The 24,473-nt window shown below is 37.4% G+C and overlaps 1 protein-coding gene across 1 annotated transcript; it reads left to right on the top strand.

Annotated features, from left to right (window-relative positions):
* Nucleotides 1-23,247: 23,247 nt before the first annotated feature.
* On the top strand, nt 23,248-23,712 carry LOC125186726 (dirigent protein 2-like). The gene has a single exon (XM_048083165.1). The coding sequence runs from the start codon at nt 23,248-23,250 to the stop codon at nt 23,710-23,712; it is 465 nt and encodes a 154-aa protein (XP_047939122.1).
* The last annotated feature ends 761 nt before the right edge of the window (nt 23,713-24,473 follow it).

Raw genomic sequence — 24,473 nt, 5'->3', positions numbered from 1 at the left:
CGTTGGAAAGTCGTTTATTTTGATTAACGGCTGGAAATTCAACGATCCTATCCCATTTTGAGAGTTGAGTGAATCGATTCTATAACTTGAAATTGTAACATTCATTTGTTAAGATACTATTATAAGTTGAAGACAATATCAACAAGTGTCATCTTGCAAATTAGGCACGTATTGTCTTGGCAATTTATTTTGAAAGAGCGAACTTCAAAATCGATCACTAAAAATAGTGTTGGCATATTTTGAGTACCTGAATCTGAAAATTCACGCCAAAAATCTGTGAAAAGTGCAAATTCTAAAAGCGTAAATGTGTTTCTCTTTCCTCTTATAGTGCAGTCACTCTTTATTTTGGCGCTATTTTGTCGCATACTTTGATTTCACATCTATGTGAAATATATACAAATCATTTTTGGTTATAACTTATAAAATAGTACTCCCTCCGTTCCATTAAATATGCAACATTTGTTTTTCGGCACATGATTTTATGTAGTGTTGTTTTGTGAGTTAATGAAGAAAGACTAAAGTAAGAGAGAAGAAAATGTAGAGAGAGTATTTTTCCATTTTTAGAAACTTTTCATTTTTAATGGGACAGACCAAAAAGGAAAACGTTTCATTTTTAATGCGACGAAGTGAGTATTCCCTTTGTTTCCTCATAGTTGAACCGAAACTTTTCGTCACATTGTTTAAGAAATTGATGTTTAGTATGTTAAGTAAATAGATAAAAAAGTAAGAGAAATAAAAAAGTAGAGAGAATAAAATAAGAGAAAGTAAAATAAGAGTGAGAAAAAATGTTAATTATATGGAAATGAGTCAACTATAAGGAAACTTTCTAAAATAGAAAAATGACTCGACTACGAGGAAATAGAGTGAGAACTATATGAGAAGAAAATTTTGTGCCATGAGTAGAATAATTGAACTAAGTTCTACAAAAACATTTTTGAATAGACATTTCCGACAACATTGTTCCCACTCTTATTAGAAAACAACATCAACCTAAATTAGTAAAAGGATAATTATTATAATGGCCCATATTTCTCAGGGCTTTGGCCCCTAATCTTTGACAAATGAGCAGTCCCCACTCTTACTTAGAAAACAACATCAACCGAAATTTTATTACGGCCCATAATGATGAATGTCATGATTAATCAACTCCAAGGTTATTTAGTTACCGATTGCACCGATACAACAATTGTTTGGAATTAAGAAATCGAGAATCAAGCAAAGAAAATCGAGTCAAGAATAATAGTTAGACGGATATTTTTATTAGTCGTTTTAATTTATATATTTAGTTTGATTTTAATATATTAAAAAATATTATTATAAATTTTAATTAAAATTCATGAAAAATCAAAGTTCAATTTGCTCGTTTTCTCTATAATTTTAAATAAATTATTAAAATAACAACTAGTAGTCCAAATTAAATACTCCGTTATTTGTTGTAGTAATTGAATTAGTATGAAAATTGTAGTACGTTACTTGTGTTGGGGTTCGTTTAATTTACTTTTAAGGTTATTCGATTGATTAGAATTTGGATGAATCACGAGTTTGAAAATAAAATGGAGTGATTCATAACTTCAAATGATAAAAATTTGTGTCATGAGTGGAAGTAGGATAATTAATGTATTAAACAAAATTTGAGTTACATTAATAAATCTTTTTGGAAAAAGAGTTAAAAAATACTTAAAGGTTAATTAAAATGATGGCCCATATTCTTGGGCCAAAGACATGACAATGAATAGCTTGATTTAACTTATTCCAAATAAGTGAAATTTTGGGACTGAATTTTCCCTTTCTTTTTTGCTTTCCAAACCCGTTGGTATTTAATCAAAACTTATACTTAAGTTTTAAAAAAATAAGAATTTTGGAAACGATAGAACTAAAAAAAAAAATAATTTCTATTTTTAGGAAACATAAATGATTAGCGTGGGGCTTGTTAACATAAATAAACAATTCGAATTCTAATTAGCTTTTATAAATTACTAAACAATAAACGTTTAAGAAAATAAAGTATGGACAAAAGCATATGCGCACACAATACAATAGTAGTAGTCCTGTTGCCTTTTGTACGCTCATTCTATAAAAATGATACTCCCTTCGTCCCACTTTAAGAGTTCCGGTTGAGTTCGGCACGAATTTTAAGAAATATAAAAGAAAGTTGATGAAAAAAGATAGTGGAATGTGAGTCTTACTTTTATATATTAGTTTTATAATAAAATGTGAGTGGAAAAAGGTGAGTGGAATGTGAGGCCTATTACCAATTATGAAATATTCTAATCGGGACTCCTAAAGTCGGACACCCAAAAGTAGTAAACCGGGACTCTTAAAGTGGGACGGAGAGAGTAATAAATACTCCCTCCGTCGCACATAATTTGACCCAGTATTCCATTTTGAGCCGTCCTACATAATTTTTCCCATTTCACTTTTACCATTTTTGATAGTGGACCTCATATTCCACTAACTCATTCATACTCACATTATATTATAAAACTAATACTTTAAAAGTAGGACCCACATCCCATCAATAGATGAATGGTAGCACACACATATAATATATTACTTACTATTACATAGATAGGATATTCGCCATAAATTGAAATTGGAATAGGTGTAAAACACACAGGGTCACAGGGAGTAATTAATAAAACAGAAGAATAAACACTAGACAATATGCCTCTTCTCATCTACTCCCAATTCCACATAAATATACAAGCATGCAACACAACTCCCACAAAACATCAACCAATCAAACCATAAAAAAAAAAAGAAAGAATCAATTTCAAAGTCTAGAGTGACAATCTTGAGAAAGTGATGAGGTGCTCAGGTCGCGGCCGCTATATATGTGGAGGGATTATTACCAAAAACGTTTTCAAATGATTAAAAATGTTTGTATGCACGTGATTTCAAATTTCATTTGGAAATACTTATATAAAGTATCTTTCCTAAGCCTATCAATACTTAATTATTGCACACGCTAATTTTTCCCGAAATTATTGCACACGTTAATTTCTTTTGAATCAAGTTATTAGTAGTTGCTCAATTTAGATTAACCACTAAATAAAACGGATCTTTCTAAAGTAATGAGAATGGTACTCAATAAGTTTAATATTATAATGCCTCATATATTTAGGATGGATTTTTTTTAGTATAGTTAAATTAGTATTTTAAGTATAATTTGAGATTACTTGATGAAGGAACACTTTTAATTTTGATATATTAATTAAATATCCTAATTCTTACTTAAAATAAAAATAGTACAAGTAGGGACGATTCAAAATATAAAAATAAGAATACCATGAGACAGAGAGAGTATATACTAGTGTGATACCCTCAGACCATTATTTATTTTAGTGAGTAAAGGCCTAAAGTGGTCATAAACACCCATTTTACGATTTTGGTCCAAAACATTACGTTTTGAATTATTGCATCCCATACATTTCAACTCGGTTCACAATTAGTCCAAAATAGACTTATCTGTCAAATATTAACAGTCAATGGGTGTTTACCCGATTTTGAGTCTTTGACCCAATTAATCATTTTAATTATTTAAAAAATAATACTACAATTATAAATAAGTAACTTTTATACTCCCTCCGTCCCGCTTTAGGAGTTCCGGTTGAGTCGGACACATGTTTTAAGAAAAAAATGTTTGAGTGTATAATAAATAAATATTGTAGTGGATGTTGGGACCCACTTTTAATTGAGTGTCCAATAAATAAATGTTATAGTGGATGTTGGGACCCACTTTTAACACTTTGTAGGCATTTTTTTATTAATTTATCTCAACCGAGACTCCTAAAGCGGGACGTCCAAAATTGATCAACCGGGACTCCTAAAGTGGGACGGATGGAGTATTATAAATAAAAGAGTAAGTGCCGAAATTGGTCCTGAACATATGATCATTTTACGATTTTGGTCTCAGACACTATGTTTTGAATTTTTGCATCCCAAACATTTCAACACGGATTATAATCAGTCCAAAACTGACGACTCCGTCAAATTATAACAGTCAACATCTTTAAACGCAATTTTAACCTAATTACAGTCTTTAAGTGTGATTATTAACTTCCATTATATCCTTAATTATTATAATCAACTTAACATTTAAATCATATTCTCACTCTTCTCTCTGTCATATCTTCCCAAATTGATTCTCTCTCTATTATCTATAAATATATAAAAGAGGAGATTTAGAGATATTTACAAAATTGCCATCATGAATATTATATTAAAATAAAATGAAATAAAGACTTCATAATCATAAATAATAAATTATAATATCTTCCTATAAAAGTTTATAGTCACTTTCACATTGCCTTCTCCGATTGCATTAGCTTTCATATATTTTACACGTACTTTTTATGTGATTGTTAATTTGTTATGTTACTAATTTTGTAATAATTTGAAACCATGGAATTCACTGGTGGAAAGGGTACATAAATAATAAATTATAATATCTTCCTATAAAAGTTTATAGTCACTTTCACATTGCCTTCTCCGATTGCATTAGCTTTCATATATTTTACACGTACTTTTTATGTGATTGTTAATTTGTTATGTTACTAATTTTGTAATAATTTGAAACCATGGAATTCACTGGTGGAAAGGGTACAATGAGAAGGTTTGTTCTCGATATTAGAGCATCCGCAATGTTGTTTAGGCCAGCCATAGGCCAGCAATAGGCCAGCCATTCTCTCCCCTACCACGTCAGCAACACTAAAAAATCTACCTGCCACATCAGATTTAGGCCAGCCATAGGCCAGCCGCAATTAAAATAATTCAAAATATACTACATTTACGGAATTAAAATTACGATTAAAATACGGAATTAAATTTACGACACATATACGGGAAAAATAATCATTTCCATTAAAAAAAAGTACAAAGATTTAAAAAAAAAGTACATGATTTTTTTTTTAAAAAAGGGGCTTCAACATACGAGCTCCGCCACTCTCTACTCCTCATCGCCGTCGCCGCCGCCGCTGCCGCTACTCGTGGTATCTGAGCCCACGTCGGAACCCGCTAGCCGTGCCCTCGCGATCTCCAAATCAACACGCATTCTCTCGAGCATCTCGTGAAGAAACATCTTCTCCGTGGGGTCAGTGGCGTTCTTCCACTCTTGGAAGACCTTGTACATCTGAGCCCGCGTTTGGTTACGCGAATGGAGAGTGTACTCGAGTGGGGCGGGTGGGAGGGCGGAGGACTGGACCTCGCGGGGCGATAGGGGGGATTCGCTCCTCGCAGCCCGGCTTCCGTCCAACCGGGCGGGGGCGACCGCAAATGAAGGAGGGGATGGAAACTCCTCGGCATCCGGGGGAAGGTCGTGGGATCCGCGCCGCTTCTTTAGCCGCTGTAGCCGCCGCTATAGTTCGGTCGGCCGCTTCTTCGGCCACCCAGCGTCGCACCCCGCCCGGAACTTCTCGGAGTCCTTCAACAACAAGAAGCACTCCCGAAAGGTGAACTCCTTATACTTCCCCTCCAAGGGGAACCGACTCGCGGCTATCCTCCGGGGCGTCGTCCTCATTCTGCCCACTTCTTGAGCCGACGGAGGGCGTTGGCGAACAAATTCGCAAAACGGCCCACCGCGGCCCTGGTGCGCTCCCACCCCTTCCGGACCTCCTCGTTGCTGAAGTCCTTCCCGTGCGGGCAAGTGCCTCCTATAGGCAGCTCTAATCTTCGACCACATGTTGACGACTCGCTGGTTGTTCGCAACCAGCGGATTGCCGCACACCTCCAACCACCCCTTGGCCACCCCGGCGTACTCATCCTCCGTCCACTTCCTCCGGCCAGGGGCAGCGGGCTGCGATGACTCGCCGACCGCCTTGCCCTTCCCCTTCCCCCTTGTCTTCTTCTTCGGCGCGGCCCGTGTCGCTGGAACGAAAGTATCATCTTCCCCGAGATCGATCCTCATATCATGCAATGACAGAAGGTCATCGCCAGGAGAACTGCGTCTCCACCGGGGTCGACGTGTGAGACGAAGCCGTCAAAAAATCAAGCGAGGGCCGATATACCGTGTCCCCTCCCGGTGACACCTGCAGCCCCCCCTGCATCCCGGGATGCATACCGTGCTACATCCCCCCCTGCATCCCGCCCCGCCACATCATCCCCATCATCTGCTGCTGCATCTCGGGGCATACCCCCCCACCCCGGGCGCCGACGCCCGCGCTCCCTGCCCACCCCACGGCATACCCCCGAGCATACCCCCTGCCTCCCCCCCCGGCGCACCGGCCATCATCCCCATCATCGATTCCAAGGGATGTTAAACCCCCGAGCCCATCGCCCCCATCCGGATCCCACAGTACCGTGGGAGTCCGAGATCCACTCGTCGGCCGGACTGGACTCGTTGTTGTGATCCATCGCTCGATGATGCTCTTGTACAGAAAGTTAGAGAGAGAGAAAACTCGTTAAAATAAGTGGTGCAAATGAAAATGAAACGAAAATCGCGTTTATATAGGTTTTAAAATAAAAAATAAAAAATCGGCTAAGGCCGATCGGGCCGCCACAATGGCAGCTAGCCGATCGGCTAGCGCTTCGGCCAGCGACGAGCGATCGGCTAGCCCACGCCGAAGCGCTAGCCGATTTCTCTCTCGCCGACTGCAATGGTTCGGCTAGCCAATCGGCTAGCGCAACGAATCGGCTAACCGGTCGCTAGCCGACCATTACGGATGCTCTTATGCAGCAAACTTTTATTTATAGTTTTAACTGATTTATGTTGTCAAGATTAAACTTAGCAGAAGAGCAACACTTGTCATGATTTCAACTTTGTCCGTTTGTGTTTCTAATAAAATCACTTGTGTGGTTTGCAGAAAGAGAAAGGTTGTACACAAGATGACCACAACAGATGACAAAAGGCTTCAGAGCACCTTAAAGAGATTCAGTGTGAATGTCATACCTGCAATCAAGGAAGTTAATATTTTCATGGAAGATATAATTAAGTTAGTCAACCCCAAATATGAGTTTTATACAATGCCCGTGAACGGTCATATTTTAATGATTATAGCATTCTAATCCAAAATCAAAACCAAATCTCCACCCTTAGATTTTAAAATGAGTGGATGAAATTAAATTTTACGAATCTCAATAAATAGTAGACAAAATATCAACAAAAAGGTAATATCGTCATTATGTTATCATATGATAATTTTCGTGAATATTTTTTTTTATATCAACATAGTGTATTGCAAATATCAACAATATAACATAAGAATATCAACACTAGTGCAAGAAAATATCAACACATATTTATTGAGATTTTTACATGGTTTTATTGAGATTTTTTTTATGTATTTATTGATAAATATCTGATTATCAACATTTATAAAAATTAAAATAAAAAATATCAAATTTCATCATCCGAACGTCGTCAGAACATATGCAACTGAGATCTCGTTGGAATCCTTAAAAAATTATCTTTAAATTGATATATTTTTTGCGAAAAAATAATTTAAATCGAGAGAGTTACGTAAATTTAAAATTTTAAGATGATTTTAATGAGAGAGAATTGACATTAATACTCTCTAATTTTATTTATTAATTTCTTAATTAAAAATATAATCCATGTGACATTATTTCAATCACTAGATCTTCTAATCTAATGGCTAAGATTTAATCTTAGTTTAGGACTGCTAATGAGTATTAGCAATTGATCACTACCCTGCCCTTGCATACTTATCTTTATTTCCTCTTTCAACTTTTTTGTCTGATTTTTCTATTTTGTTATCTTCAGTGCTGCCCTTGCATGCTTATCTTTATTTCCTCTTTCAACTTTTTTTGTCTGATTTTTCTACTTTGTTATTTTCAGTGCAAAAGTATATGAATATGAAATAATTTTTTATTTGAGTAATAGTTAAAGTAAATTACTGTCTTGGAAATAGTTTGAAAAGTAAGAGGGTTAGGGTTAAAAAAATACAAAATCATGTCCAAAGTGATGTTTCTCAAGAATAGATATTTTTTTTAACACCAAATGAAAGATATTATTCAACCAAATCCATAACGATTACATCGCGAATAAAAATAGGAATGCAATTCAACCAAAACTTGTTCTCAGCTATAGAACCAGATGCCCGAGCAAACGTGCGGGCAACTTGATTCGCTGATCGCCTTACGAACCTCATAGAGGATCCGGAGACCTCTTTCAAAAGCTGACGACAATGTTTTACTACTGCCCCAAAGATAGATTCATCCTTCCGTAAACTTGTCACTACGAGTACTACTGTTTGGACATTCATCTCAAACTCATCTCCTTCCATCCCTCTCTTTTGATCAAACTCAGCACCTCTCTCAAGCTAAAGAGAGAATAGATCATAAATAATATTAGTACAATATCAAAAGTTACAAATGTAATTTTCTACTATTGTTATATATCCATATATCTATATTATTATTCAAATTAATATCATTATTAAATATACAAATTATAATCGTATAAATACGAATACATTAGGTCTGTGCATCGCACATGTGTGATACTAGTTCTTTTAAAAAAGAATACTCCCAAATTGGAAAACTCAAATCTCCTCCCTGTCGAGCTCGCCGGTTTGGTTGAGGTTGAAGTTCAATTGGTAGTTTTTTTTTACTGTGGATTCGAGGAATTCGTCGAAGGAGGTGTTGATGTAGCCGAATATATGGAAATACTTTTTGAGGCTTGCTAGGCCTTGAGATTCCACACCTCTTCGGCAGCCGTGGTGAGCGCCGAATGCACCCTAGATTGAAGCTTTTGAAATAATGGATGATGGAATTGAAGATATGTTTGGGAGTAAGAAGATGAATGAGGGGATTTTTATGAATTGAAATACATATATGAATTATTTTATTTTCAGAATAATAAAAAAATGTAATCAGAATGCTTAATTGTGTCAAAATCGCGTTTAAAGACATTGACTATTACAATTTGATGGAACCGTCAAATTTTGACCGATTGTGATCCGAGTTGAAATATTTGGGATGCAAATATTTTAAACATAATGTCTGAGACCAAAATCGTAAAATGACCATATGTTCTGGACCAATTTTGGCATTAGAGCATCTCCAGCGGCGGACTTCCTGCCTGACGTCCGCGCGGGATGTCCGCCATTAGGCGCGGAAGGTGAGGACGCAGACGTCTGGAGTGGACACCGCTCATCCGCGGCTGAGGCGGACGTCCGTCGCGACGTCCGCCATTGCGGCGACGACGCAGACGTCCGGCGCGGACTTCCGATTTTTTCCTTTAAAAAAAAAAAACTCTATATATACGGCTCGTTGAATTTCATTTCATTCGCACCACTTGTGTTAACAAGTTTTTCTCTCTCTCTCTAAATTTCATTTCTGTTGAAGATAAATGGAGAACGATAAGAATTCTGCCGCCACGAGCAAGTCACAAATGCCGATGTTTCCCGCCAGAGGTGAGGGAAACTCGAGTGGAATGGCGGGGATGATTCCCCAAATGACGGGGATGATGTCCCCGTACTACAATATGTACCCTTGGATGGGTGGTATGGTGCCCCATATGCCCGGGGTGAGTGGAGGGATGATGCCGGGAATGATGCCCGGGGCAGCGGGGATGGGGGAATGATGCTTGGGATGGCAGTGGGGATTGGGGGCATGACACCGGGGATGATGGGGGGAATGATGCCCGGCATGCCTGCCACTGCGGGGGGGAGGGGGGTTAGCAGGGGCCCCTATCACCTGGGGACAATGTCTATCGCCCCTACATGGATTTATTATCGGGGGATTCCCAGAGTACTCCTCTGGGGAATCAGTTCACCGAGAATGATACTTTCTCTTTGGAGGAGTTGGGGCTATATCCGATCAGGGAGACTCCCACAGTGGTGCCACCAGCGGGAGGGAGGTCGAAGAAGAAGGACGCAGGGAGGGGCAGGGGCAGGGGCAAGGGCCCTACCTCGTCCTCGCGTGTGCGTGTGGGGGCCGAGGAGGAGGAGGATGTGGAGGAGACGGGAAAGAGGACCGTCTGGAGTGTGGCAGAAAACGTCGCGCTGATGAAGGCTTGGGTCGTTGTAGTCAAGGATCCCTACATCGGGGTTAACCAGTATATCGACAGAATGTGGCTGCGCATTAGTCAAGGCTACCTCCGATTCAAACCGCCAGTGGAAGCCTCACGGTCCCGAGCAATGCCGGAAATAGTGGGAGCGGTTGAGGCCTAAGCTCAGTCAATTTGCCGGCATCTAGCAAAACAACCTCCGCCAAGCAACCAACGTCATGTCCGAGAAGGATGTGAAGAACCTTTCCATGCAGCAGTACCCCGATAGGGCGTTGAAGTTCCGCGAATTCAAGCATTGGGATGTCTTTCCGGTGGTGCAGAAGTCCGCCAAGTTTTGTGCGGGTGTTGAAGCTGGCTGGCCGAAGCGGACGAAGATCAGCGCTTCTGGTGAGTACAGCAGCAGTGCCAGTTCTCACGAGCTCCCCAAGGCCGAGGTAGAGATCCCGACCCCTCAAGCGTCTTCCTGCCGCCGTCGTCGTCCGGTTGGGCAAAAGACTGCACAACGGATGGCAAGGAGAAGCGCCAGCGGGTCTGACGAGGTCCAATCGGAGGCCACTCCCGAGATCAACAATCTCGCCCGCGCGCAGCAAATGCATAGCCTGGTACAGACCATGGAAATGTGGCATAACGCGACTGGTCCGTTATACAAGATGATGTTGAAGGATGTCATTGACACATTGAGGCGTGATTTGGGGATGGCACCCCTGCCCGAGAGTGGCGCCTGGACTAGCGGCGGGGACGATGCGGACAATGAGGAGTGAGCCGGGGGTCGCATTTGTTGAAGCTTGGGGTTGTATTTTTTTTTTCTTTTATAACCATGTAATTTTTTTTATATATATAATTATGTATGTTTTTTTTTAATGAAGTAGTTGCATTTTCCCCATCCGTATTCGTGTCGAAATTTTATTACGCAACGTAAATTGCATATTTGTGAATTTGTGATTTTTTTTATTGCGGGAAGTCTGCGCGGGAAGTCCTTGGGGATGTCCGCCATTGTGCAGTGAGATGTCCTTATGATGTGGCAGTGCAGTGTGAGGTCCTTATGACGTGGCAGGAGGGGTTTTGTGAAGTCCGTCGGGGAAGTCCAATGAGACATCCTCAGCATTGGAGATGCACTTACTCTAAATAAAATAAATTGGTTAATATTAATATATGGCCATTTTACCCGATTAATTATCCCACCAGTAATCCACCACCTCCGACTCAATCTCCACACACACACTTACTTCCACAATCAAAATCAGAGAGAACCGAGAGTGCAAATCTCAACATTAGAGACTAGAGATGTGTATCTCTGTCTTGTCGGCGAGCAAAAACTGCTTAGTCGGAACGACGGAATCTCGCATCAGCACGAAGTTCGAAGGCGGCGCTGATGGCAGGAGACCGACGCGCTACATCCATCAAGCGACGACAGCGGCGATGAGCCTGACGCAGAGGAGAGGAGAGGCGAGACGATGGCTTGAGGGTGAGCAACAACGGCTGAACACCGGGAGTAGGAAGCCGACATGTCCGAAGAGAAATGAGGGCGCCGTGAAATCAATTCTGTGAGGCAGAGGGAGACCGATCGAATCAAATTGGTGCTTTCATCACGATCTCACCCTCCAAAACACCGATCGAATCACAGCTATGTTGCTGCCCGATGGGAATCCACCGCGCACAGCAACTAGCCACACCGATTGATCAATAACTACGTCGTTGCCCGACGGGAATCCACCCGCGCACAACAACTAGTTATGCCTTCCCACCATCTCGCACCAAAGTTGCGCCGCTGCCCGACGGAAGACGTTCCGCGCACAACACTAGATTTGGTTGTCGAGTTCCCACCTTGAGGACAAGGTGGATTTGAGAAATCAATCAATAGAATATCAATATTATCGTTCATTATGTTCTCTAAGTGAGAAAGTCGTCGTGCTCGACGGACACTTGCCCGCGACAAACATTTATCGATCGCCGATTTACGGACGCCGATCAGCCCGATAGGAGGTTTATCCTATCAGGGTGGATCGATGGGAGAAAAAGGGAAGAGATGAGGTGGCGGGATTGGGAAATTAGGAAATTTTTGGGGAACAAATTCAGTTTTGGGTGTGAAAGGAAGAAGCATGTTATTATTTGGTGTTATTTTATTTATAATATAAAACTTATTTTATTTATAATAATATTTATTATTTTTGAAATAATAAAAAATGTTAATTGGGTCAAAATCGGGTAAACACCCATTGATTGTTAATATTTGACAGATCCGTCCATTTTGGATTGACTGTGGCTCTAGTTGAAATGTATAGGATGTAATAATTCAAAATGTAAAATATCTATATTTTGTAAATGGACATTTAATATTCATCTGAGCTATAATTATACACGGAAAATTATTCGCTAACTTGTATTTCCTTGCACAACAAACTTGTTTAGCATATTTACCTACTCAAGTTGGCACTTGAATAATAAAACACAAAAGGATTTAAAGTAAAAAAAGATAGTAGTTTGAAGTACTACTTACTTTAATATAAGCATGCCCGTATTGATAAACGTTAAACACCATTAAGAAAACGGGGTATTACATGCTGCAATTCTACTTCATAAAACATTAAATCCAACCAAAAACAATTCAATCTCTTAAGGTAACAAAATTTCCAAAACTCTTATTGTCAGATATTTACTTCTAATTTCCCTAAGATTCAATAGGGCTTAAAAGAATACATTTTTACTTTCTCTACTTTATTTTTCATTGGGCCATACATGCCGCGGGAGTCGCCTGTAAAGCCACCCGCTGATTCAATCATCAGATGGTTCATCCCTTGCATGATTCCTGAGCTGGAATTTTGAGTTAACAGCTTGTTTTCTGGCATCTCAGTCCGACCGCAATGACTGGACATGCTGACCGGAAGTTGCACGGTAGGTTGCAGGGCGGACACACCATTAGTGTAGACATTGGGTAATGTAACAACTTGGTGCATGTTTTCAGGCATTATAGGTGGCCCGACCGGCCGTTGAACTTGATAACCTGAATTATTATGCTCTGCCCAAGCTTAAAAACAAAATTTGATTATCAATCAAACCAATAACATATTGTTTTGATCCAAAGATGCATGGATAAAATCACCATGACACAAAAGAAAACTCACTTGAATGCATCTGAGATCCATTCGACGAAGACATGGAAATGACTCCTTGGCCAACTTGACGCATTACCTCAACCTGTCTCTCGAACTCATTGAATTTTCTTATCTGGGCCCTCAAAGCCAATTTGAGATTATACGTCTGAAAAAATTCTGGATTTTCCGATTCCAGCCTTTGCCACACTAGAAGAAAGCAAATTATTAGATAATTCCAAACTTATAGTATAATGAATTGTACGGGACGGGTACAAACATTTTTCAAGAATTATCAAAATCAATGAAGCACGTTTGTTAATGGAGTACAAAATCAAAATAATAGGTAGATCGATGAAAATAGTAGAGACTAAGTGGAAATTAATGTTACCAAGTTTGATGATGCGAGGTTGAATTTTTGCATCATTGGACAACATATCCACAACCTCCTTCTCATTCATGTAACGTTGAATGCACATTTCGACAAGGTTTTTAACCTGATCGAGTTCAAAAGACAAGTTTAGCACACATGGTAGAAAAATATAAGGAATTGTTATTGTTTTCTAATCAATCAGTGCTTCAATAGGCTACCATATATATGCATTAAATACAAATAGTACATAATGTATATAGATTTTGGATTACACAAATGATGAGTAAAAAACAACGGTAAAACCTACGATTCGTATGTCCTGTGGAGTGATTTCTCTAACATGGCCAATTAACATTTTGAAAGATCCAGAAAGAGGGCAGCCAATTGATTGATTCAATCCACAGAGTTGTGAGATAACCCTGAAATTATAATTATTCATCAATAGGTGAATAGTAACACATACATATAGTATATATATTATTATATAGATCGAATAAATCACAGCCATAAATTGAAACTGAAATAGGTGTAAAACACAACACATGAAGTAATTAAACAGAAAAATAAACACAAGACAATATGTCTCTATTTTTTTTTATTATTCTAAATGCTCGAGCCAAGAGAAGCGAACTGTAGAATACAAAACAAAAACTATACAACCCAAAGCAGCAAGAAAGGGAGGATCAAACTCCACCCCAAACAAAGCTAGAAAAGAAAACCACGACAAGCAGACAAGCGAAAGAAGCCATAAAACCACAGTCAAAGAAAATATCTCTTTTATATCATCAACTCAAAATTCCACATAAATATACAAGCATGCAACACAAGTCCCACAGAACATCAACCAATTAAACAAATCACTAATATAAACTTATGTATTCATGTACTAGGTTTCGAGAGACGATCTTGAGAAAGACATGGGTTCTTTGGTCGCAGCCGCTATATATATAATGGGATTATTACTAAACATATTTTCAAAATATACTACTTAATTAAAAATGATTGTATGGACGTGATTTCCAATTTAATTTGGAAATACTTGTATAAAGTTAACCTTTCCTAAGCCTATAAATTATACTTGATTTGGAAAACTTAATTATTTACAAAATTAATGCACACGTTAATTTCTTCCAAAGTTATTGCACACGTTAATTTCTTTTATTATCAAGTAGTAGTAGTTGCTCAATTTAGATTAACCACTAAATAAAACGGATATTTTAAAAGTATTGAGAATAATACTCAATAAGTTTAAAATTATACCTAAACTAGCGCCTAATCTCACTAGTTGGTGCCTTCTTTGTTGGGAAAAGGAAAGTTATTAGAATTATTTGGAAATAGTAAGTAACTATTAGGATTTTGATTTTTGTAATTTATAAACTCTGGAAATATAATTTCAAAGTTATAGTAATTCCTAAAAAAATATGATTCTTGCATCTGGCCTATGTTAAGATTCCAAAACTTTAATTTTCCTTTATTTAAGATTAATGTCACAGCCTCCTATGCATATGAATCATAAGACATGAACTAATTTCAAATTTGAATCTATTTTTTCATCATCTGAAAAAAGGCCGAAGCAACTTAAGTTAAGAACATAAACCTAAGCGTCCATTTGCTAGCACCCTTGTGCTCGCAAAAGGGTAATAAAATGCTCGCAACAATTAGTTTTGCTAGCACAGTTCGAGCACCAATTGTGCTTGCTATAACGCTTGTAGCAAATTTGTGAGCAGTTTTGCGAGCATAAGTTCTTTTTCGAGCACCATTGTGCTCGCTAAATGGCGAAGTCGACCAAGCCATATATGTGCTCGCAAATTTTAGACTATTTAATTTCAGCTTTTTTTGCGAGCACAATGGTGCTAGCAATTAGTATTCTGAATATATTTTTTGTTTGCAAATTCTAACATTATTTTTTTTCAAATTATTATCTGGATAATTTATTAAATAAAAATAATAATAAAACGAGAATGAAAAGTTATCAAAATTCAAAACTTACATAAAATTAATAAGATTGGTTTACACTGAGTTTTTTACTCATTCTATTAACCTTTTCACTAAGGGTAAACAATTGTTCTAATAGCCCTCTCATTTTCTTTCGCTAATTCCGCGCGTAACTCCACCTTTTGCCCTGCTAACTCAGCGTGTGACCCTGCATTTTGCCTCTCCAGCTTTGCGATCAATGCCGCATTTTGCCTCTCCAACTCCGCGCGCGACGCCTCATTTTGCTGCTCCATCTCCTCGCGCACCTCAATAGTGATTTGCTCTCGCATTGCTTGTAACTCTTCCTTGCTAACGCCCGAGCCCCCATTGGACGAACCACTAGCATTAGGGAAATAAATGCTTGTTGTCTGTTCGGCTCCAGGAATTTGCTGTATCTCCATATTCTTCCCAAAAAGGTCAAGGAAAATGCGATCTAAATCTGGATCTAATTCCCCTGCAGCCCCTAATTCATAGGCTCTTGCCATAACTTGCTCCTACAAACAAACAAAGACATAGTAAGAGGTTGCCCCAAAATTTAAAATCAAATATCAACTTAGAAGAAGAAAACAGTAAGCACCTCGTTTGCAAAAAAACAAAAAACAGGAAGAAAATCAACATTTAAAATCAAATATCAACTTAGAAATCAGAACCCCCTCGTTTGCAGAACTAAAAGATACAGAATCAATCTTATCAACTTAGAAATCAGAACCCCCTCGTTTGCAGAACTAAAAGATACAGAATCAATCAAGATACAGGATTCATATCATGTATAATAAGACTTCAAACCAATGCATGCACATGCTATATACGGTCTATTTCAACCAGCATATGACACTGCAACTCTATAGAAAGCAATACATAGCTCTCTAATTTAATCTGAAATGGTGCTAAAGGAATTTATCTGCTACTCTCATAACTCAAAAGAGCCAAGAAGACATTTTAGAAAAGGAAATGAGAAGATGGTGAGATTTTCAAACTATACAGCACCTCTTATTTCAACAGTTATGATATCAACAGTAATCAAGAATCAGATTTGTATATATATACACACACTCACATATATGCTCATCACCATCAGTTCACTTCTTCATAACAAACATTTTATTTCAACAGTAATTATACCAGCCGATGGTAAACCCCCTTCAACACTGCCTTCTTTTTCATGAAATGCTCACATAGAATCAATCATGGAAGCATACCATAGATGCAAGGCAGTCCCCATTTTCTTCATTTAAAATCCCATAGATGCAAGACCAAAAAAAGCTTGATATCTTATTTAATTTCATAGTCACTACTACTATCATATTCATATTTACTATTCATCATACTAAAGATATTTACTTCCGGCAGTTGTCACTCAAAAATTAATTATAGATATATAAATTTGTAAGCAAATTACTTTGAAATTACCATTCTTTCTATGGCGCGCCTCCCCTGTGAATCTTTGCCCCTTAGCGTGTGAGTCCTTTTATAAAATTCTACAAATTTAGGCATCTTTCCATTATTCTCTTTAATCTACAAACAATATTCAAAATGATTAACAATAATTAAAAAATGAACAAGTTAAACTAGAAAATGCAAAGTTTACCATCTTTTCCGCAGTCACGTCAAATGAAACACATGTGTTACAATGTGTGCTGGGGGCTTTCTCATATCCTTGTTTGTGGTTTTTCGAGCATCTCTCGGAAACCTTGATAGACTGATCCGTCTCTCACAATTTAGTGTAATCTTCCCACAACGCATTTGTGAAGTATGCAGGCTTCTTTTTCCTTTGTTTCAATTTGTAAATATGATCTCCATACTTACGCTTACATCTTTTACGAAAGGCAAATTTGGCAAGATCTTGATTATAGTTCTCAATATTTGCATACACCTGCAAAATGATATAAAAGAAAAGAAAAAAAGTTAGAACAACATTACCTTAAATTCTTGCCAATAAGATTCAATGCATGCATCATTAAGCTTTGCCTGTGAAATTAGCCTTAAGATATTTCCCGTCACAAGGCCAAAGTTCAGGCCGTATACCAAGTTCTTCCAAATCTTTCTTGCATTAGCATTATCTTTCGTCTTGCCTTCCACATTCATGATGGTATTGAAGATATTGCCAAACACATTTTTTTCTATGTGCATGACATCTAGATTGTGACGAATCACATTTGTCTTCCAATACAGAAGATCCCAAAATATGCTTTGTTTATTCCATCCAAAAATCTTGCTCAACTCGGAGTTTGCTGCTTTTGCACCTTCATCAAACACTCTCTTGTACTCAAATTGTTCCAAGTGATCAAGTATCTCTTCTCCGTTTAAGATCGAAGGAGGACCGAAATGTTCGTTTCTGTTCTTTATGAAATTCTTTTTATCTCTGCGGAAATGGTGATTTCTATTGAGAAACCTCCTGTGACAATCAAACCAAGTAGTTTTCCGTCCATGCTTCAAGGAAAAAGCTTGTGAGTCCTCCATATAATACGGACATGCACGGTGCTCAGATGTACTCCATCCTGATAACATTGAATATGCGGGGAAGTATCTGATAGGCCACATCAGTGCTGCATGCAATTGGAAGTTTTGTTTTCTTGATACATCGTATGCTGGAATTCCTTCAGTCCATAAATTTTCTGTTTTGGACTCTTCGGACCTGGCACGATCACAATGAGAAACATGTATGGATTTTTCATGCACATCCATGACGGCAAATTGTATGGAGTTAAAATTATCGGGCCATAATGAGTATTGTGAACCACTTTGGCCGAATGGCTGAAATCCATCTGTGCTAAGTGCCAATCTGACATTTCTTGATTCAGAAGCAAATAAGGGATGTGTCTTGTCGAAAGTTTTCCAGGCTATAGAATCAGCTGGATGACGCATCTCTCTTGCAGTCTGGGCGTGCTCAACTTCAGACGCATACAATCGTCTTAATCTTGGGCCGAGAGGAACATAATACATCTTCTTGAATGGAATCCTGCCATTATCCTTGAATCTAGCATGACCACAAACTTTGTATTTGGTCCTATTCTCGTTTTCTCTCCAATAGATCATGCACCCTTTCTTGCAACAATGTATCTTCGGATGGGGCATATCTAAAGTCTGCATTTGTTTCTTGCACTTGTAGAAACTGTTAGGCATACGATTTGGCTTTGACAAACGCTCTTCCATAAACTGACGCAATTCGTCAACAGCTCGTTGAGACATTCAATGTAACAGCCCGCCCTCCTAGGGTACAATAAATGCGGCAGCTGCTACCCAAAACCGACTCCAAAGAAGTAAACATAGGCTAGGGTTCCATTTAAAGAGTATTGACCAAAAGAAATGAAAGAGATATCAGAGTATTTAATGCAACAACTTAACCTAGAAGTTTAGAAGAAGAAAGATATCATAAATGGCGATCAAAATAACCTAAGAGCACGGCTCAATATCCAAGACGAAATTACATGAAAAGACTAAGGCCTCAAACCGAAGGCAAGATGCAAATATTCCAAAAAGAAGTTCTAAGAGTATCAAAAATTCAGCGGAAAATGACCAAGAGAAAGTATAGCTATGTATGGTGACACAACTACACTTAGAGTTCGACATATCCTCATTAAGTAATTAAGCTGCTCAACACCCGCCACCACTCGTCTTCATTCAACCTGCACATAAGGAAAACACATGCAGGGCTGAGTATTTTGAAATACTCAGTGAGCTCGTTGCCAAAACATTTTATAAGTTATGCCACCCTTACCAAGTGTACTCGAGTTTTAAGCAGTTATAAAAGGAATATCACGAGTATCACAAAATACATTTTCATAAACTGGCCAGTCAAAATAACCTCCCATTTTCTCATCAAATAACAATCATTCCATGGTGCGACGAAAGTGTGGCCACACTTTTCGCCCACGAGACCGGCCGACTAGCAAGGACGGCTCTCGATCCCATCGTGTACACAGCCTGGTAGGGCTTGCGGCCCACACTCAGACCCGAATTCGTATAAGCATATCCAACAATCACATTAAAACAAACATAGGCATGGCATAACAGTTAAACCACCCTTATAACACCGAATATCATTTTGACAAAATAAAAGAGAGTTTTAAGAGTAAAGCCCACCTCGATTGCTTAGTTTTCAAGTAGATTTGCTTTTCCGTTATCCGGCTTCGCAACCAAAGTTTCACCTTTTAATCACATAGGCACATATCACAAATTAGGTTCAATACTACTCTTACTCATGCATGTCTCATTACTTTTCCCCCTTCCCAACGATTCATCTTATCATTACTAATTAATCAAGATCATGCTTATCACACCATATTTTTAACTATCAAACACACACTACACCACACAACAACACACACACACGCGGCACACACACACACGCCACACACACACTCGGCACACACACATACACACGTTCCCACATCCCTTTTTATCCCTCTTTCACTCGACTAAGATGCATGAGGGTTCAAGAAGACCGATTAATCGGTTGGAAGAAGAAAAGAAGAGGTAGAAGAAGAACAAACATAACTCTTAATCGAAAATACCTTTTTAGCGAAAAACAATCGGTAGAAAACAAGTATTAGCCTTGATTCTTCAAAGTTCTTGGATTAAACTTCAATTTCTTCTCAAAGGATGAAGGATTAATGGAGTAATGTAGAAGAAAAATTGAGAGAGTGTATGGGGGTGAGGGGGCCGAAAATTATGGGGCTAGGGTTGGGGTTTTGGTTCTTATTTATAGAGTTCAACAAGATCTTTAAGTAATTAGAATAGAATATTTGGTAAGATCCCATCCTCCCAAATAAATAAATAAATAAAATAATATTGTGAAGTAGGGAAGAAGAATTAACAAAAATAGAAGATGGCAATATCTCCTAATTTTCGAAAATTAGGCTAGGTAATTAGCCATGGTTTTGTTTTTGGTATTTTTCCATATAGAATAAAATATCATGGAGCAAAATAAAAATAAGGAAAATCCTCCATGAGCAAGACAAGGGGCGATTTCTAGCCTTTTAAATAAGGCATGGATTTTTGAATATTGACTAAAATAAAGTAAGGCAAGATCTCTTGAAGTATGAAAAGATTTGGTAGAATAATTAAATTCTAGGTATGGAAGGAAATCAAGTAAGGAATCAAATAAAATAAAACAATTCCTTCCTTCCCAAATATAGTGATTTTCGAAAATCACTAGAAGAATAAGGGGCTCGATTTTTCCATCTCTAAACAAGGAAATAATTGGCTCTTGGAATTTAATTTGGATAAATATCCCAAGGATTAAATAAATTCCGGAAAAATAGAAATTCTTTCTCCAAGGGGTCTAGGGTTCGAAAATCATAAGAATTAGGGTGACAAGTATTTATGGAAATTTTCTCTAATATTCTCACTCACCCATAAACAATTAAATGACCACATAGTCTCATAACTTAATATATCACATGCCACACCATTAACTTAAATAGGTTTGACTTTTCAAACTTTCAACACAAACCCTAACTCAAATCGACCATATCAACTCATGAAATAAAAGCATTCTCGATGCCACGTCATCAACAATTAATTCTAGGGCTAAAAAAATTAGGGTTCTAAAATCCGGGATGTTACATTCAATGTTCAGACTTCATAGTCATTATTCGAGCTTTGTTGACAGCTCAGAATAATCACACCCCTCCCACAAATCAGACTTAGAAGCTTCTAACAAATTGTAGAACTGTTGCAACTTATTGAATGGAGGTTCTGGCATGTATGTAGGCAGAACATACTGCCAATGCTCGTGAGCATCTGATTGTCCCCACACATCGTGCACCATGTGCTGGTACGGATTCAATGGTGGATCACAATGCATGGATTCTATTTGCCTTGAGTTGGACGACACTTCAACATCATAGTGAAATCTCCAATCATAATAATATTGAGTAAACCCTTTTTTCACATGATGCTCCTTCACCATGTCCATATGAAGACATTTTTTATTATCACATCGTACACATGGACATCTAATTTTAAAACCATTCATTCTAGAGGGATGTTGTATAGCAAAATTTATAAACTTATCCAAACCATCAATAAAATCCAGATTCAAATCTCCGGTGGAAAATTTTCTCTCATACATCCACTCTCTTCCTGGAATTTTATTCATTTCACTATCCATCATACACAAACAATATAAATCAAACAAAGTATAATAATATTTTGAATTATTTAGCCACAAATTTAAAAGAATATTTATCAAATAAAAATTTTACCTTTAGATACTTGAAAAATGTCAAGCTGGGCCGACCACGGGCAACAGAAACACCTCCAAATCGCAAAAATCTTAGGCAAGAAACAATATAAATCACATGTCATATATGTGGGGAAAAAAATAATAAAATAAAAAATAAGAATAGCTAACAAATCAAGTATAATAATATTAATCAAATCGAGTACACTATTATGTTGAATTATTAAGCCCACAAATTTAGAAAAACAGCTAACAAATCAAGTATAAAAATATTGTGAATTATTTAGCCCACAAATTTAGAAGAATATCTAACAAATCATGTACTCCATATAATAATTTAGCCTACACATTCAAAAGAATAGCTGAAAAATCAAGTATAATAATATTTTGAATTATTTAGCCAACAAATTTAGAAGAATAACTAACAAATCAATAATTTAGCCCACAACTTTAGAAGAATATCTAAGTATAATAATTTAGCCCACAACTTTAGAAGAATAACTAATAAATCAAAGTTTTATCTTTCAATAATTGAAAAATATCAAAATTTGATGAGCTTGCTTCCCCGCATTTCTCTAGTCCCAACTTTCAATAATTGGAAAATATCAAAATTTGATGAACTTGCTTCCCCATATTTCTCTACTCCCACCTTTTATGTCAGTAGATCTGGCAAAAAAATTTGCTATGGGTGGAAGCTTGGTTTGGCAGGTAATGGCAGAAGGGAAGGAATCATACAGTGATAATAAATATATGGAAAGGTAACAAATGAGAAAGAAGAAAGTAGATCTGGATAATAATTAAAGTTTTGCTAGCACCTATTCTTGCTCTAACTTGCTAGCACATGTATATTTTGCACCGTTTGCAGTGACTGAAAAAAGAGAGTCCATACTTGATTTATGGGATAATAGAACATAAACACTTTTTTTTAGTGTTATGATCTTTTTCTTCTAATCTCTACAGTGACTGAAAAAAGAGAGTCCATACTTGATTTATGGGATAATAGAACATAAACACATATAACTAACTACTAAAAAAAGTCAGTGGCTTAAGCAACACAGATTTGAAAATTTTATATCTGAATACCATAGAAGTAGAGACGCAGAGAGCTAGATATAGAAGCAGAAACATAGAACTATACAAGTTAAAATAATCCTTATATTTTACGTTATGATTCTTGTGTTGGAGAATCAAACTACTTTTAGATTTTCTTATAATCTAACTAAATATGGAAATTTTATAAATTAAGAATTAGATCACATTCCTTATTTTTCCTTAAATCCTCCCAACACAGTTTATTGAATTGAGAAATATTATTTTGTCAAAGCACTATCATGTCAAATAATGATACAATAAGGCATAAGAGCATTACTAACCTAAGAATTGTAGCCTTTCCAAAAAAAAAACTAACTATAATGTAAAATGGCCTAACTTTTTATGAAAAAATAAACAAATATAGCCATTTAGCATCACTTAAAAGAAGTGAATCACTTGAAAATCCAAATTCTCATTTAATGAACCAATAATTCATTTTGACAAAATAAACCAAGTTACACTTGATCATTCTTTTATCCAGCTATAAATTCCCATTTCTCCACCATCTCTTCATTAAAACAAAATGGCCAAACTCCCCATAATATTGGTATTTTGTTCACTAATGGTGTTATGCAACGGCTCAAGTCTGAATAAGAAAGCAACATTTCGTGTTTATCTTCAAGAAATTTTGAGCGGCCCAAATGCAACTCTATACGAGGTGGCACGGGCAAACATTACGTCCACTTCTCCCACAAACTTCGGCCAGTTCCTAGTAGGCGATGACTTCGTAACTGCTACTCCTGACCCGAACTCGATGAGATTGGGCCGAAGCCAAGGCTTTGTTGCGTTTTCAGACCTCGATGATATTGCAATTGTGCTGACGTACACCTTCATATTCACGGATGGACCATACCGAGGGAGCTCGCTTACCATTGCTGGCCGGAAGATGCCATTTGTGAAGAATCAGGAAATACCGATCATCGGGGGCACCGGTGTATTCCGTTTGGCGCGAGGATACACCATTAGCAGCCTCTTCTCCTCCACCCCTAATACCTTTGTGTTCGTGTATGACTTCTATGTTGTTTGACTTGCTAACTGCTTTTTTTTTTAATAAACTCCTATATGAAGGATGAAATTACAACTGATGTCAAGAGGGCTCGAACTCGGCATGTCTAAGCTTCTTGGAATGGAATAATATTTGGTGTATGAAATAAAAAACTATGTTTATGTATTAGTATGATTTAGAGCATAGTTGGATTTTGAGAAGGACTATATAATCAGATACATCTAATTTTAAAAAGATTAATAAAACTAAGGTCATGTAATAAATAAAATTTAGTGGCCCACAACAAATTTTAGTGTGACCGAGCCCAATCAACCAACGCAAACACATCTTACATAAATAGATTTGTCAAGTGACCCAGTCCGACCCAAGCCTGGTAAGGCCCGGCATAAGATCGATCCATCATAAACAAAACGGTGTTGAAATGGGCTCATTGGTTACAACAGACTTATTTGGCATTGTTTATAATTTAGGACCAACCAAGGCAATCCATGACCGGCCCATTAATCTTATATTTTACTTAAACTAGTATCTCACCCGTGCGATGCACGATACATTCTATATTCTTTTAATTTGTATAATAGTATAAATTATTATACGTATTCAAAAATAGAAAATAAAATAAACTATTTGTTAAATATAACCTATAAAAACGTATCAGTTGATCAAAATCATTTTCTAAAAAAATGCTACGGAGTATCATTTTTGACATAAACAATTTATTAATTTAATCTATTAGAATACATATTAATATAAATGCATGACCAACATAACAAAAAAATTTT

This window comes from Salvia hispanica, chromosome 1 (genome assembly GCF_023119035.1).
Source record: "Salvia hispanica cultivar TCC Black 2014 chromosome 1, UniMelb_Shisp_WGS_1.0, whole genome shotgun sequence".
NCBI classification, from domain to species: Eukaryota; Viridiplantae; Streptophyta; class Magnoliopsida; order Lamiales; family Lamiaceae; genus Salvia; species Salvia hispanica.
This window is presented reverse-complemented; position numbering and strand designations above follow the sequence as displayed.